Source organism: Narcine bancroftii, chromosome 8 (assembly GCF_036971445.1).
Source record: "Narcine bancroftii isolate sNarBan1 chromosome 8, sNarBan1.hap1, whole genome shotgun sequence".
Taxonomy (NCBI): Eukaryota; Metazoa; Chordata; class Chondrichthyes; order Torpediniformes; family Narcinidae; genus Narcine; species Narcine bancroftii.
The window spans coordinates 135,050,316-135,070,643 of NC_091476.1; the positions used below are offsets into that span (position 1 = coordinate 135,050,316).

General features: G+C 40.1%; 1 protein-coding gene across 7 annotated transcripts in view; it reads right to left on the minus strand.

Moving 5' to 3' along the window:
• ncam1a (neural cell adhesion molecule 1a) overlaps positions 1 to 20,328 on the minus strand; it is a 443,331-nt gene that overhangs the window by 6,902 nt on the left and 416,101 nt on the right. For 6 of the 7 annotated variants that reach the window (XM_069894928.1, XM_069894927.1, XM_069894935.1 and 3 more), the window contains 2 exons: positions 6,705 to 6,915; positions 4,723 to 4,839 (listed from right to left, as the gene is read on the minus strand). In XM_069894928.1, the coding sequence (XP_069751029.1) occupies positions 4,723 to 4,839; positions 6,705 to 6,915 (328 nt within the window). Of the gene's footprint in view, positions 1 to 3,042; positions 3,853 to 4,722; positions 4,840 to 6,704; positions 6,916 to 20,328 lie in introns of all 7 variants that reach the window. The other variant, XM_069894934.1, reaches the window with a different exon arrangement.

A 20,328-nucleotide genomic window follows, 5' to 3' on the forward strand; every position in this document is an offset into this window, starting at 1 on the left:
CTAAACTGAGAAGACAGAATTAAAATGAGAGAGGAAAGATTTCACAGGGGCCAGAGAAATTTTTTCACACAGAAGGTGGTCGGTATGTGAATTAAGTTGCCGAAGGAAGTGGAGAAAGTGGGAACAATGACAATGTTAAAAAGGTATTTGGGCAGATTCATCATTAGGAAAGGTGCAGAGGGATACAGAACATAATGAAAAGGGTCGATCTTGGGTAGATAACTGTTGACATGGAGTAGTTGAGTTTGTTTCTTTCCTGTAAAACTCGATGAACTCTGCCAGAATTACTAAATTAATTAAATCATTGTTACTTTTGGGAGATCAACTTCTCAAGCTTTCTACATTGCCACAGCTTCTACAGTTCAAATGAAATTCGTTGACTACAAGATGCTGTACAGTATCTTGAACTCATGAAAAGGGGCCATCAATGCAAGTCTCTTGAACGTTTTCAATGTTCTCAAAGCACGTGCCGCTTTGTTTGTGGGATGGGTGGAGGAAGGATTTTTAAGCCCACAGGTAAAATTTATTTACATATGCATTTACAGAGCTGCCAACTGCAGGGTTAGAAGTAAAAGGCAAATACATTCTTGAGTGTTTGACTGGAACTGCTCGTGAAGAATCACATTTGTGCGGTAGAAATTGGTCATTTGTCCTGAATGTACGATAAAGTAGTGATTGTATTCTACTTCCGAAATTTGCTCCTCTGAACTCAATGTAGATGAACTTTGGAAGAGCACATAAAGGTTAAAACCTTGTATTTTTGATTTTTGTTAATTTTGTGCCTATCCCTTTAGGAAAATTGTTGTTTGTAGTGTTACCATGGTTACTATGATGTCACATGTTGTAATATCAGAGCAGACCGAGAGTTTGTATCTCATTCTTCGAAGAATCATGACAGATGTGAGCTCGAGATACTTTTCTTTGAATTCATCTTATTGTTTATTTCTTTTATATCCATTTAAAGTTGAATATTGTTATCATTACTACTCATCGTTATGAAAATCTCAATGTGAAGTTATGCAAAATGTTTATTCCTTATCAACTAATTAAAGTTACTTACAGCTGCAACTACGAAGTTTGATTTATTGAATTAATAAGACAGTAATTCGGAATACCGTTGCTTAAGTTTCTTTGAAGATGACACGTTTTGAAATTGAGAGATACTAGAACTTGGAAAGTGTCATCAATAGAGCATAGAGCATGGACACAGCATTGCGCTGTATGCTTCACTGATGGTGAATCTACCTTGACAAATTGTATTTTGGAGTTTCCACACAGTAGCAGAACATGTCTGCAAATTTAATTACCTGACTGGAGTCACTCTGCAGTCAGTGTGGAAAATAAACTGGAGAAAATAGTATTTTCTCAGATCCAAGAGTCAAGACTCAAAGCACGGGATTGGATCTTCCGGACAAAGGCTCCAAAGGGAATGGCTTGCATTTAGCGTCAGAGCCCAGTCATACTGGGGTTATGTATCCTCTCAGAAACTGTGTCACATTCAAGCTGGCTCAGGACCCGAGGCCCTCTTGATTTGAGCAGAGGCAGTCGGGCCATGGATTTAGAGGCAGAGCAGTTCAATTTGTAAAAAACAAAATTCTCAAGTTTAATGTTTTTGATTAGTTATGAGTTTTGAACATGTTCTTAACTTTTTAAAATTTGAAGTATGTCATGGTTTTAAAACTTATTTACTTCAATTTTCATTGTTTTTGCTGTCTTTTTAAATAACCGTTTACAAATTCTTCTCGGAAGTAAACAAGAGAGACAGCTACTGCTGGAAAACTGGAGGAACTCAAAGTGCAGGAAGAACTCAGTGGGTCAGACAGCATCCATGGAAGGCAGCAGATAGTTGACATTTTGGCTTGAGAAGCTCTCACCAGGAATCCATTCTGCCTGACCTGCTGAGTTTCTCCAGCATTTTGTGTGTTACTCTAATAATTCACAGGTGGGGCAGAGGGCAAGATTTTAAAGCTCTTTGCTTTCACTGCACCACTGGAATCCAGAAAGACTCAGAACCTTTGCCTCAACAAATCTGGACCAGATCATCATTGCCTTGGGGAAGATTGAGGAGAAAAAAAATTACAGTAGTCTGGCATATGGCATCAAGTGTTTTTTGTTAGATACAAATGATCTGAAATGCATTTTCCCTACTTTGATTTACCAGCTGCGGCTTCAGGTGGAGAAATCCTTTCAGCTGTTTGCCTCAAAAGATAAAAACAGAGCTCTCCCGTCGAGTGTTCCAGCTCTGTCATCTCATTCTCTGGCCTTGTTCCTGTGAGAAACCAAGTCCTTCTACAGCAAGTCAAAATGATTTGAAGGGCCGAAAGTCATCACTGAAACTTAATGTGCTGTGTTGCTTGACAAGGGGCTAAATCGTGAGAAAGGCCAATTGAAATCATTTCAGAGAAGTAAATGATTGAGAAAGATTGCAAATTTAACTTAGTTTTATATGACATGTAAAAAATATATTCTATTGTTGCAAGGGGTCATTGTTTTGGAAGGCCGTTTCATTGCAGGAAAGATATTTGCTGATTTCCTGAAATGAAAAGCTGGGTCCCTTTATTCTCAAACCAACACAGTGCACACAAATTGCAAAATTGTGTCAAACACCAACTAAAACACTGCTGATATAAATCAGCAAATTCCTTCTCCCCATGCAATTAAATATGCTTTAAATTGCATGTAATGTAGCAATTTAATTGGAGAAAGTTTCATGTTGAACAAAAGGGAAACAGTGCAAAATGTTGTTGTTTAATTGGCGTGATCCTTGCTCATTTTAGTTACGTTTTCATAACTTTGATCAATGGAGGAAGCTATCAAAGAATTAGTCTCATCTGCCACAACTACACATCAAATGATGTGGGACTTCCCCTAAGCATGTGAAAGAAAGATGCAATCTGCTAGGAATGGATCCATTCAATGTTGTTATTTCTTGTAAAGTTAGTGACCAGGTTTTATGCAGGAGTTGAAAGGACACGGAAGCACAAGTGCACCACAACAAAGACAGTGACAAGCAAGTAGCATTAGTGTCAAAAATGACCATACTCTTCCTTCTCTGGAGCAGGTGGTAAAGCGGCGTCTGTAGTGGAAGGAGCAAGGTCAGTAGCTTTCCCACCAGCCATAGTGGGAAGAGAAGAATTGCCAAGAGCTGCAAAAACATCCTTTGCAAGATCAATGTCTGAGGTCTTGAAGGTCCCTCCATCATTTGGAAAGTCCTCACCCTTGGAGGGTTTTTTGCTGCTGTCTGCGGCAGCCTCCTTATTCACAATGGTGGAGTTATTTGTTGCTTCCACCGGGCTTTGCTTTGGAGCTTCTGTTTCGGGGATCTTGGCAGCCGCTGGAGCTTCCGGCTTGGGTTGTTGCTGCACTGTTGTAGCGGGGGGACTGGAAAGGTTTCCAGGGCTGGGAACTGGGTCAGAGGGCTTGTTGGCGGGAGATATCGTAGCTTCCTCTACTGTTCCAGCAGCAGGTAGAGGGGTAGAGGCCTGATTGGAACTGGCATTCAAGACCGGTGGACTGGAGGCCGAGGAAGGAGGAGGTGCCGAGACAGAGGCCGGAGCATCGCTGAGATCGACAAGGGGAGCAACCTTGGGAGCAGCCTCGGCCTGAGGCACGGAGGGCGAGGTGGGAGACGCCACCGCTGCCGTGGGCGTGTGTGGTGCAGCAGCTGCAGCAGGTGACGGCTCAGGACTGGCCGAGGCTGGGACAGCAGCGCTGGAAGTGAGTGTAGTCGTTTCACTGGTTGGACTGTTTTGAGCTGTGGCAAATGTTTCAGTGATTGTGTCAGAGTTAGTGGTTACTGTGGTGACAGAAGGCAACATGTCCTCGACAGTGGCCTGGGTATCTGCTGCATGCCTGCGAGGACGACAGGAGTAGAAAATGGATAGAAGACTATATAGCAATAGTGACAGATAGAAACAAAGCACACAGACAGACCATATCAACCGTCACACAAAACACAGGCATCACATAGTAGATGTGGAAATAGAATTGTCTTACAATAAAACTACCACAACAATACCATAAACAGGTAAAAACTAGAAAATCTCAAAGGGGTTTGCGTCAATAATCCTGATCAACAATATAATATACACAAGGGTAAGTGGGTCACAAGGGAAAGTGGTTGCATAATTCCTCTTCAATTCATTCCAAGTAAAATCCAGAGTGAAATACTCTTGTTAGTGTCAAGTTACGGAAGTGTAAAGCACGTTCAGCTTCAGGCTTTGAACTATGAGAATTATGGAGCTCAGTAAATGTTGTAAAATTTACTCCCTCACTGATACAGGTATTCTTGTAAGTAGCCAATTATAAATTTATGCACGATGGAGGCTAATTAGCAAATATATTTTATTAATGTTTGAAGGCCCATTAAATAAAAGCCACATCAGACTGCAATCAGTTTGGAGCAGGTTCATTTAAACAGTTTAAAAATTGTGATTCACTGAAATTCATGACGAACAATGACTCACAGCTAAGTTTTTCAAATTTCTGCATTTTGGCTTGTCCTTCCAGTATGTTCAATGACATTACATTAAGATAATGTAATGATAATGGGTTGAGAGAGGTTATCCAACAACACAAGCCAATTTAGATGGAATACCATAAAGTAAATCACACAATGCCATACAGGAATTATTAACAATGGAACCACAAACATGAAGCAAAACATTAAAGCTTGGATATACAGTACAGAGCTGGTCCATTTTCAAGCAATTTACTACTCACTCAGGCTCTGTCAGTGGAGTGGTTTCATTTGGCTCAGTTTGGCTCCCCCCGTCATGATTTGGCGTTCGTTCTTCCTCAGTCCGTACCTCCACAATGGGCTCCTTCGACTCATCTTTCCTAAAAAGGAAACAATTGGCAGCGATCAGCACATTGGAGAAAAGAGTTGAAGGTGTTTTACTTACAGCTAAAAATACTCGATGCTCTGTTAACTAGACAGAGCACATTATCAGGTAGTTCAAGGGCAATAAAAAGTATAAATTCTGCCTGGCCTGCAAGAAAAAGAATCTCAGGGTTGTGTGATGTCATGTTTGTACACTGACAATAAATCATAATTTTGAACTTTGTTATCAAATAGGGTGCTGGGTCTCAGTGGGCCCGAGTCAAATGAATAAAACGTCAAAAGAAAAAATGTTGGTGCAAGTGAAGAAATGAAAACTGCCACACTGTAAGGTGCCAGCTCACCCATTCCATCCTAAACCACAGAGCACTGTGAGGTGAAGAAATGGTCAAATTTCTTGAGGATAATTTCCTCAAATTTCTGCAGTTTCCAAGATGCTGAACAACGTGTACAATGTGTTCAGCAGAGATCTTGTGGCTTCCGTCTGTCAGCATTTTTGAGTCAGCCACATTCCCTTCACCCTCCTCCTCGAAGGAAGAAGACTTGTGTGTGAGATCACACACCCACCACCAGATTCAAGGTCAGTTTCTTTTCTGCTGTTATCAGACTCCTGAATTAATCTCATAATATTAAAATAAAGTTGCTTTTACTCCGAACAAACTGAAGTCTCTTTGTACCTTTTCATGCTTTTGTTCCATGTCTTACTTGATGTAAGATGCCAACTATGTGTGAGATGCCAACTCATCTGCTTGTAAAACAAACTCTTTCACTGCATTTTGATACATGCTACAATAAAGACAATTCAAGTTGCTTTTGATTGATCTTGTTAAACCTTCAAATTCTCAGCCTGGTCACCAGTTTGTACACCTGAGCTCTAATCACATTTGTTTACACACATGTGTAAACGATTGCACATGCTACCATCCAGAAGGACTTTGATGCACCTATGCATGAATCGCAAAAGGTTGGTTTGCAGGAGCAGGATGCCATCAAAAAATCTTGGCCTTCATTGATGGAGGGATTGAATTTAGGAGCAAGGAGGTTATGCTGCAACTGGACAAGGTACTGGTGAGGCTGCATCTGGAGTACTGCGTGCAGTTGTTGTCTCCTTACTTGGTGAAGGATGTAGTGTCTTTGGAGGCAGTGCATGGGAGGTTCACCAGATTGATTCCAGAGATGAGGGGGATAGCCTATGTGGAGAGATTGGATCATTTGGGTCTGTACTCGCTGGAATTCAGAAGAATGAGAGGCGATCTTATACAAACGTATAAAATTATGAAAGCCATAGATAAAATAGAGGTGTTTCCATTGGTGAGGGAGACTAGAACTAGGGAACATAGCCTTAAGATTCAGGGTAGTAGATTTAGGGCAGAGGTGAGGGGGGACTGCTTTCCCAAAGGGTGGTAAGTCTGTGGAATTCGCTTCCAATTGAAGCAGTGGAGACCACCTCAGTTGATATATTCAAATCAAAGCTAAATAGATTTTACATAGTAGGAAAATTAAGGGATATGGGGAAAGGGCAGGTAGGTGGAGCTGAGACTATCATCAGATTAACCATGATCTCATTGAATGGCAGAACAGGCTTGACTGGCCTCCTCCTGATGTTATTAAGCAGAAAGGCATTCAACGAATGCATAGAACTGATTCAGCCATCATAGTTGCCGGATATCCGAGTTGTGTTTTTATCAACACTCATAATATTGAGGGAAATTCCTGGCTTTATCCTAATGGTGGCCTTGTAGATGCTGCAGAGAAGGTAGGTGGAATGGAGACCCTGGCCAGATCAGCCATGGTCTTACTCAATGGTGGAGCAGGGTCGACGGTCCAAATGGACCACTTCTGGTCCTACTTCTTATGTACTTACGAGAAAGCAGCTTTTCCCTCTTCAATATCTTTGCCCTTCACTCCAGGGCCCGGTTGGCCACAGAAATTCACAGCGATACACATCAGCAGACCGCACTTATTGATGAAATAGCAGGTCACGTCCACAGCCACCAGCAAGATGAGGAAAACCACAATCAAAATCCCAACAATGGCACCAGTTCCCAGGCCTGAATCATTGGATGGATCAGCTTCTGCAAGAGAGGGAGTCGATTACTCAACGATTGCCTAATTCTCCATCTGCACTCTTAACGGGCAGGAAACAAACAAATTTGAATGCAAATCTGGTCAGACACATTGAGGGTTTAATTTATGTAATACCTCAGGTGCCACATAAACCAACAAGGGCATACAAGAGCATTTAAAATGACTGCTGAAGGAATGGGTGCAAAGATTTGTTGACACAGGAGAAAATTATGTAAAGGCAAGAGACGTCAGGAGAGGAGGAACATCCTCCAAGGAACCTAATACAGAGAAAGTACCTGATGTCTGTTGTACAGCAATGTTCTTCCCTCCTTTAAATCTCCGCTCAATTCACTTTTAAAGCTTTGCTGGATTACCTTTGACTTGCAAATGGTTCTTTGTATCATTCAAGGAAGCTAATACAAAGAAAGTACCTCATGTCTGCTGTATCAGCAATGTTCTTCCCTCCTTTAAATCTCCGCTCAATTCACTTTTAAAGCTTTGCTGGTTTACCTTTGACTTGCAAATGGATTAGTCAAAGAGATTAAGAGATGCCTAATCATGGGATGGTGAGAGTCAATGCCGCCAAACATCACATTCAGGTGCAATGCACAAAAGTGCTGGAGAAACCCAGCAGGTCATGCAGCATCCATAGGAAGTAAAGGGTAACCAGTGTTTAGAAGAGAAACACTAAAATCTTCAGACGCTGTGATTGCAGCAAAAACACAGAAATACTGGAGAACTCAACAGGTCCTGCAGCATCCATAGGAGGTGAAGATACTTTAAATAAATGTTTTGACCCTAAGCAGCTTCTCTGCTTCTAACTTACCTATTTCTTTCATAGTTTTGCTTCAACTCTGCTCATTATTTGTCTATCAATCAATATCACAATGAAACTGACTTTCTGGCCATTGTCACACTGCTGTTTTCTACGATCAAGCTCAGCACAAGTTGTCTGCTGTCTTTCCTCATGCATTACATGAGAGGTAAAAATAAATCCAAAGTGGATGCCAAACACTGGGAGTCCTGGAGTCTTTAAAACGTGCTACTGCAATGGAAACATGGCATGATGACAGCTCAATTTTTGTTTCAGCTAACTCTCATTCAGACCTATCAAATACCTTCTAGAAAGTGCAACCAGAGGTCTCTGTGTGAGCCCCTATCCTTAAAGGTATCGCTTCCATCCACTCTCAGCACCCTCTTGACATCATCTTAAACATCCTGGTGGGGCGTGGTGGGGCTGTCACCAGTGACCAAAAGAAAACAATTCCAGCCACACATTAGCCCTTTTTTCACTGCCATCCCAGTTAATTAGCCGTTCAGTGTCCTGGTTAAAGAAGCCGTTTTTGCTGTTCCCACTGGACCACTTTTAACCAGGACACTACCTGCTTTCACACTGACCACAGTCATCCCCAGAGATAGGAGAGTCTACCTTCAACATTTTTGTCTCGTGATGCAAGTTATCCTTTTTTTCATTGGGTTAATCGACATGATGGCGTCAACTGATGGCATTATTTTGCGTGATTTGCTGCCAGTGTGCCAATTGATTTGCTTTCCCACTGGACCTTAACCAGTAAATTGGTTGTCAATTCCTGGAACAAGGTGCCAGTGAAAAAGGGGTTATTGATCTGAGGATCCTCTCATTCTGCCCATCATTGGTCCACATTGTATTCCTGACCACATCTCTGGAGGATAATGCAGGCTTTGACTTCTGTTCTAGAGCTTTACACCTGTTCACCACATTTTTGCCTAATTTAAAAAAAACAGACCTCAGCAGACAATTTATTTGACAAAAAGGGAACAATGAATGCTTCATTACACTGATTTCAACTCCCCTCTTACTCTCCATCTTAAAACAAGCTTATCTCCAAATTTCTGCACTTCCAGTTAGCTCTCATACTATTGGGAAACAGGCCCTTCTGCCCAACTTGTCTGTGCTGACCAGATATCTCACTGTTAGTCCCATTTTCCTGCATTTGGCCCATATTGCTCTGAACCGTTCCTAGCCATATACCGACTGATACAAATATATTTTAAATGTTATAATTGCCCTTGACTCTACCATGTACCATGTATGAAAATAATGCCTCTCAGGTCCCTTATAAATCTTTCCCCTTTCACCTTAAACCTTTGCCCTCGAGTTTCAGATTCATCTACCCTCGGAAAATGAACTTTGACATATTACATCCCCATATATTTTGGGTCAGCTGTGATTTTTGCAGCTCTGACCACTGCTGTTCACGACATTTCCGGTGTCATCGCCATCCACTGCCATCCACGCTTCCTCAACATTGCATCTACACCATAGTAGCAGCAATTTCTGATGCTGGCAGAGGGGGCGAATAACACAGATTCCACAAGCTGAATAAAGGTAAGTTTACTATACTGCAATAAAGTTATGTTTCACTAGGAACTGTTATATCTACTGATTAAATTAGCTGAATAACTACTTCCTGACTTTCAGAATTTTAACTGGTAGGGGTTATTCTACAAATTCCAAAACCCAAAGGACATGTGGATGACTTATGAATGTAGCAGAGTGAGAATGCTAGAGAGACTAACATTAACCAGTCTGACTTAAAACTGCAGCTATACCCATTCTATGCCACAATTCTGGTAATGAACTTGCACATTATTGGATGGGAAATGAAATCCATTGTTAGCTTAAACGAGAGTGTTAATCTCCCCAGAATCTATTTCTCTCCCAGGATAGTTAAAACATCCTTCAGAAGCATTTTCCACTGATTTGAAATACATTATGATTCAGCATTTGCGTTAAAATTAAGCCACCACTTGATGAAGAAATGGCCTTTCAATGAATTCAAGAAGTTAAATTTTGAAAGAATTTGAGAACCATATCAATTTGATTCTCCAATAAATGAAAGTGATCAGTGAGGAGGCAGCGTACATCAGCCTCAACTCGCTCATGTCCAAAACATCGGCAATATATCTTTGCTGTTTCGGACACTGAAAAGACCGGCTGAGTTCCTCCAGCATTTCTGTGTTTTTACTAAATTAACAGCGTCTGCAGACTTTCGTGTTTCACTCAACACCTCTAGAGCTTGGTTGCTCCATTACTTCCTCCAAATGGATCATCAAGCAGCACACAGACATAACAATTGATGACCCACACCAGTAAGTCAAGAAGCCAGGCAACCATACAAAATACAGGAATTTACATCCAAAACCAAATATCCTTGTTTCCCTTAACCTATTATCTGCCTCTTTGTGGTTCTCCTTATTGATTCTGAAACTGACGGTTTCCTTTCTCAGACGAAGCAGAAATAATTGGTTCAATCTAAATCCAAAGCTCACTTCAACACTGAAACTGTTACTTCCTAACCTGCTTCCAAATGCAATGTAACTCAAGTATAACCTGTTTAAATTGGACCAACTACTATTCTGTAACTACAATACCAGGAATTGTTATATCTACTTGTTTAATTGCAGAAATGCAAAACTTATGCCCTTCCTCATTAACTGACGGTCACATTCTGATGACGATCTTTATACAGAATGGTAATAATCAGACAGGTGCTAAATTGGGGCTTTTAGAGAAATTGCCAGGCTTTCACTGATTGATTTCAATCTTGCTTTGAATTCCAGTCATGCAAGGAGTTGAAAGCTCACCCAGTCTTCAGCATGGTTCCTCTCGAGCTTGTTATTGCAACATCAACATTTATCATCTTCTACATAGGTGCAATTTGACCCAATTTGCCTCACTGTCAACCTTAGTAATCCCAAAACAAGACTAACTGCATCATATATTTTGAATGCTGGAGCAAAGATGAAGGGCAAACTTTTTCCAGACATGTTCTGTTTACTCTTGGCTTGTACCATTAACTGATGAACATCAGGGTTACAACATTGTTGTCAAGTCTCCTGAAAATGACCCACATCAGGTCGTTTTGATTAACAATGGAATGCATGTCCTTTAAATTTTGATTCAGCAACCTCAGAACACTTTACAGTACGTTACATACTTGGTGTACTTATGGAGTGTAGTCACTGTCCTGCTGTTGAAAACATGCTTGGCAATCTGTACACAAAAAGCTCCCTAAACAGCAATGGTGGTGATGATCGGATAATAGAGCCCTCTAGCCCCGACAAGGCCAATTTATAGTTCACTGTTGCTGTGTTGAGTCTGAAACATTAATGCCGAGAAATTGAATGACAGAAGATTTATTTGTCCCCATTTTTATGTATTAGTGATGCATAACATGCAGTTTGGGTTTTACAGCATTTGCAGATTCTTTGCTGAACTCTCACTCAATGGAATATTGCAACAGGCACTCAAGCTAATTCCCAGTCAAATTTTGTTCATTAATGATGCTGTCAACACGCTCAGCACTTTTGTTTTGCTCAGGGATCAAAAAATTCTGATTTAGGAACAATATTTGTGGTCCACAGTTCAACAGGTATATCGTAAAGTAATGAAAGCTAGCTACTTTAAATGGACAACGTCTTGATGTTTAACAAAGCAGCTCCATTAAGAATATCAGGCACCCAGTGTAAATCACATTTCCTGGTTCACTCCAGCCTACCTAGATGGACAATAGCACCTTGCCCCCTTTATATTACTGTCTTTGAAATGCAGATTTGGTGATGCATTTGAACCTTCCCCTCTCTCCATCCAATTTTGTGCTTTGTATGTCCCTCATCTCATGGTAAACTTTATGATAGATAGAGCATCAACAGTGCTGTACTTCTAAAGGCAATGAGCACACAATGTATCAGTTGGGCTTAAAGGATGTCAATCACTCTCAGACATTCTTACAGCTTTTTCCAGATCGTCTTAGTGCCAACGTCAACCACTTATTTAATGTGTCAACATCTGAGCAATTCAACTCACAGGCACAATCTCAGTCCAGATGTTGCTTGGGCTGCAGCACATTTCCATTTCTGTTGATGTTCCAGAGATCCAATTCTAGTCCAATCAATGAAATTTTGACATTATACTGGCACACAGTGCAAAATAAATTTGGAAGAGTAAAGCATTCTTTATCCCCAATATTCCCATTCAGATTTGATGGTGGGTCAAAAAAATATCTGGCATCTGCTGAATTTGAGAGTTACACTTGCAAAAATTTGATCACTTCACATTGAGTATTTCTATAGAAAGCTTCAGACTTGTTTTGTCGAGACTGGGTGCCTTTTGTAGCACTTCAATGCTTGATATTAAATGGATAAATTTAATATATGATCTGAATGTGCTCACAATTGACTCTTACACTAGAGCAAAAAACAAACTACAAGAGAAAGTCAGCAGGTCAGGCAATATCTGTAGAGGTAAAGGGATGCTCAATACTTTGGGTTGAGACCTCCATTGGTGCTCCAGATGACAATAACTGCAGTCACTTCTGTCTCAGTCTTGCACTAGGTTTGGGAGCATTGTGCTAACTTGGATGGCAGTTAATTAAAAGACTCCATGTGGGCTGACACATTTGTTTTTCAGCTTTAAGAAAGTATTTAGCTCCATAAAATGCAAGTTCTAACCATGCAACTGTATCACGGGACCCTGGCTTTGTTTTGCTGTCTGCATCAAATCTGCTCCAGATCAGTGGGCCAGATGTGAAGTTTTCCCATCCACCTACTGTACAAGTTGAGTACAGCAAAATGTGTACATTAAAAAAATATTTTTCACAATTCAAACTTTGAAAATAAAATATTAAAATACATTGGGCAATAACCACTCTTGTGTTTTGATTTTACCCTTTGTTGCTTTTTCAATTTGTTCTGGTATTTTTCAAAATGCAATGCCAATCTTGACTTGAAGCCTTTGAAAGTGTTTTGCTGCTCTCACTGGACACTTCTAGTGAAGAAACTCTTTGGCATAGAATACAGGACACTAAAGCACAGAGGGAGACTTTCCAACTCATGTCTGTGCTGAACACGATGCCCATATAAAATTAGAACCGCTGCTGACACCGTATTGCTCAATATCTGCATATCCCCGTTTCTATCTAAAAGCCTCTTAAACAATACTATTGTATCTGTATATACCATTACCCTGGCAGCCTGTTCTAAATATCTATTTTTGTGGGGAAAAAAAACTCACCCTGCACAGCAACTTTAAACTTCCCCCATACTGGCTTGGCTTGGCTTCGTGGATGAAGATTTATGCAGGGGTATGTGACTATTCTACTTTTAGTACTTACTGGTTTTAAAAATATTTCCTGTAAACCATAATTATGAAGAATGTGCTCAGGATTTTACAACTCTGATTTTTCTTCTGTTTGATGCAAGAAATGAATTGCAACTTTGTTCTGTCATCATGAGGCTGTGCCCCACCAGTGTTCTAGACACCACAGCATTTTAGACTGAAATTCTTTCTGCATAGTCTCTTTCTACAAAGTCACAAACTTACAACACAAATGAAATCCATTCAGCCCTTCAAAGCTGATGTTGGTTGAACAAGGGCTATCCAGCTTCATCTCACCTTGCAACAAATGAAGCTCACAGCTCTCCTGTTTCATATCCAAGTACTGAGTAACCATGGAGAAGATTTCTGCCCTTCAGGCAACGAGTTTTCAACCCCACATCTTCAGGAAAAAAAATCCACAGCTTTACCCTCACCCACTTCAGTAACAATATTCAAAAGCACCAGTACAGGAAATGAGCACATTTTCTGGATGACTAATCTCAGTTTCCAGTTTACCAGTGCAAGAATTGAATAGCGATCCAACCAAAATCCTAAAATAACAGGCCAAAAATGTGTCTTATGTTGTATGCACTAAACCTCTCTTGTAGAAATCATAATTGATTGACTGATGAGACAATAAATTTTCTACCCAGATGTCTCAGGAGGCATTGAATCAAAGGCTAGAAAAGCTTCTCTCACATTTTGTTCCTTAGTGTTGGTGGTAGTCAGTGAACATTTCCAAAGGAAGGTGAAACAGAACAAATTCAAGAAGCAACAAAAAAAAAAATGTGACCTATTTTGATGATTTTTCAATTTCAAATTTCTGAAATTATCTCAATGTTTTAATCCACTTCATCTTCAAATTTTCCACCAAAAAGAAACACAAGTATATCCCACCACTGGAGCTATGGTCATTCCTAACCAGCTTGCTTCTATAATTAAAATTTTAAAATGTCACGAATGTGAGTAATTCATTCATTTTGTCTGAAGGAATGATATCTGGAACAGATTGAAATTGTAAGAATGCACCTTCTTGTTCACTGGACACACATATTAACTTCATAGTTAACAGAAAATGAATCACTTCCATTTTGTGTATATTAGATTTAAACCGTAAAACTCTGCATTAGAATTAAGGTTGTAGAACAAGAGATCAATCTCCTCTGCAGTCTGAAAGCAGATATGAGGATCTTGCATTTATTAGTATCCTGTACTCAAAACAAGAAAGTCAAATGAGAACTTCTGATAATACCACACATTGATTTATTCCTTTCACTCCTCCCTGCATTCTCATTCGCCAAGTTTTTAAAAAAAATTGAATTAGTTACAAAAGCAAGTTGGCAAGTGCTTTCAGGCTCAGAGATGCCCAAAGTTATGACTAATGAAGAAAAATATGAACACGTGTTTATATCAAACATGAACTTAGCATTGCCATTAAACAATTAAGGTAGCAATAACAAATAATGGTGAGATACAAAATTATAATTGATATGAAGAATTGCAGCATGCATGCTTTATACACTCTTTCCCCTCCCCCCCCACCCCCACCCCCAAAGCCCGGAGGCCACAGCACATTTAAGTTGGGGGCCACAGACTGAAATCATAATTTTTTTAATGGTTTTTATGTAGTCAGTAGGAGAGAAGTACAGGGAAGAAACCAACTAAACTTGACTGCTTCACAGGGAAGGGGGGCAATAAACTTTGAGCAGAGTCTTAAGGGGGCTATAGCTATTAAAAGGATGAGAAAGGCTGCTTTAAACCATCATTTCATGAGATAATTCGGTTTTGTTGTTGAATGAGATTAATGCTAAAATCACTTCAAGGGCATGGCACTGAGTCCAGTTTTATAGAGAACTGCTTCTACATATTTATATGACCTAGCACCAGAAACTCTTCCTGTGTCATACATGATAAATAATGTTGTAGCCACACTAAACGATGCTTCTAAAGTTCACTAGTCAGTGGATTTAAATTTAGAAGTGGAATACAAGACTATATATAAAGTTCAAACAGTGGAGAAACAGCTTTGACTTATGTTACAAGAGATTATTTCAAGAAAAACAATGCACAAGCTTAAAAGATGCTACTTTCTTTGTCAGAAATAAAACCTTTATTTTGTAACATTCCTGGAAATCACTCAATATCTGCTCTGATTCGCCACACCACCATGAAAATCACAGTTTCACAGTTTTTAACTTAAAGCTACATGGGAGCATCTTCACAAAAGGCACTGCAATGGTCAGATGTGAATGCCCATCACTACCTACAGGGAAACCACAGATTGGTGCTGGATGGTGCTGTTTTTGAGCTCCTTCTCTCCATGACTCTAAGAAATGCTTATTCTAAGTTCCATGGCCAAGCCTGTCTTACTCTAAACTCATCTTCATGGATGCTGCAAATATCAGTCCTTTGATGCAATTTATATGGAAAATGGCCTAGCCTAGTGTAATGATAGAATGCTAGTGATCCTCATGACCACTAGAGGTAGTCAGAGATTAGTTTGTTGCAGCTTTGGTTGGATTCAAGATGGATGCCTCCACATGGTCATGAATGAGGTCTATAGATAATAAAGCATAGTTGTTTTAAAAGAACCCAAGTTTCTTTATTACAATAAAAGAAACATCACATGGTACCAGGAGTGAGAGCAGCAGAAAAATGGAAACTGTGAATGCCTCTGATGCTGTAAATTGGACTGAAATGTCGACCTCAAGTGGAAGTTGTTCAAACAAAGATTCATGCTGCACCTGCAAACCTCTGAAGTCAATAGCAAACCTGATGCATGGAAGATTGCACTGCTACTTTCTGTGGTGGGACCTCAAGCACTAGAAGTTTTCAATACATTTGTTTTTGCTGAGGCAGAAGATCCAGGGCCAGTTCGACAATGTTATCGAGGTGTTTGATAAACACTGTTCGCCAAAGAAAAATGAAACATTCAAGAGGTACGTGTTTCATGCATGCAGATGCAGTGAGAGACCTTTGATACTTTTTTAGTGGACTTGAAACTAAAAGTAAGAATATGCAATATTGGATTGATGTAAGATTGAGTGATCCGTGATCAAATTGTGTTTGGAATTATTGATAAGAAACTGAGAGAAAGGTTGCTGCGAGAAACTGAGCTTACCTTAGCTGGAGCAGTAAAGATATGCCATGCCAGTGAATTAGCTCTGCAGCATGGAAAGAAGTTTGATAATAGTGCAAAAGCCAGTGAAAATGAAGGCATAGACATAATCACAGTGAGTGTCCACATACATAAATAAAAAAATGAGGTATAGGAAACAATAAAAAAATGGAGAGACATTCAAGTGCAAACAATGTGGCACTCAACATGCAGTAAAACAATGCCCCACCTATGGAAAAGTCTGTAATAAGTGAAAAGGGCAGAATCACTATGCAAAGTAATGTTTTTCCAAAGGGAAACAAAACAGAAGTGAAATCGTGCACACTGCACACACTACAGAAGAAATTGGCCTCAGTGATGCACTTTTCGTTGGTACTGTAGTGCAAGAAGATTATAAAGTAACAGACACTGAACATCCAAGTGTGAACAGAGTAAAGCAGGACAAGTGGACTGTGTAATTACATACAAATGGAACAAATATTCCTTTCAAGCTGGACACAGGGGCAAAGGTCAATTTGATCTGTGAGCATGACATCAGGGCAATGAAGATAAAGCCATAAATCCTGTACAGCTCAAAGCCTATAATGAACAGCACCATGCCATGAAAAGTACATGTAAACTCAAGTTGAAAGTTAAAGAGCACCACTTCAGGTTCACAGTAGTCCTTAATGGACATGAATCATTGTTTGTTGACAATGTACGTGAAAACTTACACCTATTCAAGATGATGTACGCACTAGGGAAACCTATTTTGTTAGCTGATGCGTTATCCAGGGCAATGATGCAAAGTGAAGCACACAATGAGAGTTCCACAGAGACAGATATGAATCTCCACGTAAACCTGTTCACTGAATCTCTTCCCGTATCTGACATGAAATCCAAGCAGATCATAGATGAAACAGAAAAAGACAGTTCTACAGAAGGTCATCAATATCTGAATGAAGGACAGCTAAGAGGTGAATGTCAGCCATACTACAACACAAGAGCTGAGCTGAGTTTTGTCAATGGGTTTCGACTCAGACAGAGCAGAATGATCATTCCCAAATCATTGTGACAAGAGATGTTGAAAAGGGCGCACAAGGAGCACCTTGGAATGGAAAAATGCAAGACTTGGCCCAGAACTGCTGTTTATTGGCCAGGGATAAATGCTGTCATTGACAGGATGGTTTCCAGCTGGGAGACCTGTTTGAAACATCATACAAATCAGGCAAAGGAATCCATATTAATAACTGACTTACCAGCAGAACTATGGCAGAAAGTTGGGCCTGATCCATTCCACATGATTGGAAATAATTACTTGCTGGTTACTGACTATCTATCGAACCAGCCAGAGATTATGCTGCTTCCTAATATGTCTGCAGCTTGTGTGATCAAATATATGAAATCGATCCTTGCAAGACATGGAATTCCTCAAATTATCTAGTGACAGTGGACCATGCTACAACTGTAGAAAATTGCAGAATTTTGCAGAAGAGTATGATTTTTGATACGTGTCCAAGTCTTCTGCATCCAGTCAAATGACAAAGCAGAGAAAGGAGTTCACATTGTTGAACAGTTGATCAAGAAAGCACTAGACAGAGGTTCAGATCCATATCTAGCTCTATTGAGTTGCAGAGCTTTGCCACTTGAACATGGCTCGTCAAATGCAGAACTTCTGTTGGGTTAAGACCGCAGATCCCACCTCACTGACAAAAGACAAAGGAGGAAAAACCCAACACCCAACCCCAACCAACTAATTTTCCCCTGCAACCGCTGCAACCGTGTCTGCCTGTCCCACATCGGACTTGTCAGCCACAAACGAGCCTGCAGCTGATGTGGACATTTACCCCTCCATAAATCTTCATCCGCGAAGCCAAGCCAAAGAAGAAGATGGGATGGAGAATACACACTACACTTCCCTACTCTGCAGATCCAAACAGGAACAGAGGTGTCGAAGGGAAACAATAATGTTTGCAAAGGAACAAAAAGCAAACTATGACAAGTGAGCAAGAAGCTTAGGGCCACTGGCACAACATGATATAGTGAGACTCAGAGATTCCAAAGCTTGGGACAAAATAGCCACTATTCTGGAGGAAATAAATCCAAGATCCCACTCTGTCAGAACAGAGGATGGTCAAATACTGAGGAGGAATCGAAAGAGCCTGCTGAAAACATAAGGGATACTGCAGGAACAGACAAATGCAGAAGATCCAGCCTGCACAGCAACAGTGCTAGACAGTAGTGGACCAGCAGAACTGACATAAGCACCTGCATTAAGATCCACTTGCATTATCAAAGCACCTGACAGGCTGAATCTCTAAAAGAAAAAGAATTGCACACTTAAAAAGTTTGTGCTTCTGATGCTGTGTTTACGTTTGTGTGGAACTTTAAATTTAAATGAGTGTGAGGCTAGTTTGTTGCAGCTTCCATTGGATTCAAGATGGATGCCTCTACACAGTCATGAATGAGGTCTATAGCTAATTAAAGCATAGTTGTTTTAAAATAACCCAAGTATTTTTAGTACAATAAAAGAAACACCGAGCCTTAACCAAATATAACCTAATTAAATTCTTGTTAGAATTGGAAGATATTGAAAACACCAGGTCCACCTTAATCCTCTGATGTACTCAGTGATTAACCAGATTCATGATTTGATCCTGAATACTTACTCCATACCATCTACTAAAAGGCACCACTTACATATATGACATCGAGCAATTGAATCTACCATCAGAATAAATCATTGAAAATAGTTCACAGCCTTATTAATTTCTACCAATGTCTAAATTTAATTTAAAAATAAAGACTGGAAATATAAGTTATCAGACTTACTGTGAATACCAGTCCACACATTGACCAAATTAGATTTTAACTTGACATAAACCAACCAGTCTCAAAATTTATTTTTACAAATTATCAGTCATTTGATGAAGCTTTCATATAACCAGCAGTAGAGGGAAGGAATAACATTCCAAACAATAGTTTTCAGCGGGCCATTGTCTTGCCTACTTTTCAATGAATGCCCCATTTGAGAAACAAGTAGACTCCAATAACTCGGCTCTGAAATTTAACCTGTTCCAACTTGGTTCGATGGCAATGAAAACATCCCCCTCTTGCTGATTACATCAGCATGAGCTATTCACTTTAGTAATTCATTTCAATAGGATCTGAATAATGATTACCTGTGCCAAAAGCAAGACATTATTACTAATGAGTACCCAAAGTGAAGTATCGCAAAGCTCACTCTCTCCTGGTGCCTGTCAATGTGGAAGCATCTACTGGCTCCCAAGTCAGAATCAGGTTTATTGCCATGAACATTCATTAAGAAATTTGTTGCTTTGGGGCAGCTGTATTGTACAGAACAAGGTGCAAAAATTCTGTAATTACAAGATTTAAAAAGTAAAATAATTATGCAAAAAGGGAGAAAAAGTGGGTTAATTTTCCATTCAGATATTTGACGGCAGAGGGAAAGCTCTTTTTGAAACACTGAGTGTATCTCCAGGCTACTGTCCCTCCTTCCTGATGTTGGCAATGAGAAAAGGGCATGGCCTATGTGTTGAGGGTCCTTGATGATAGAAGCTGCTTGAGGCACCACCTCATAAAGATGTCCTTAAGTGAAGTCTAATGCCCAAGATGGCACTGGCCTAGTTTACAACCCTCTATAGCATGTTCCTGTCCTGTACAGACAATGATACAACCAGTCAGAATGCTCTCCATGGTACAGCTGTAGAAATTTGCAAGAGTCTTATAGTGACATACCAAATCTCCACAAACTCCTAACATAATATAGCCATTGGTGTGCCTTCTTTACCATTGTATCAACATGATGGGCCCAGGATAGGTCTTTTGACATAATGACACCAGGAATCTGAATTTTTTTACCCTCTCTACTGCTGACCCCTCAATGAGGACTGGTTTGCATCCTCCTTTATTCCTTAAACTGATAGCTGGCACAGAGGTAGGGCCTTGCCTGGATAAGTGGGCACAATACAATGGGTGGCTCTGAACAATGGATAGGTATGCATTCTTCATTTACCAATCCGGGTTCGACTGAAGAGAACTGACCAAAACAAAACCATTGACGAGTTTGGCTCTGTACCTCTGCCTTCATTATAAGGCATCATGTCATAAAAATGACGTGCTCACTCCCAAGGTATTTCTATCTGAACAAAATCTCCAGGTTGC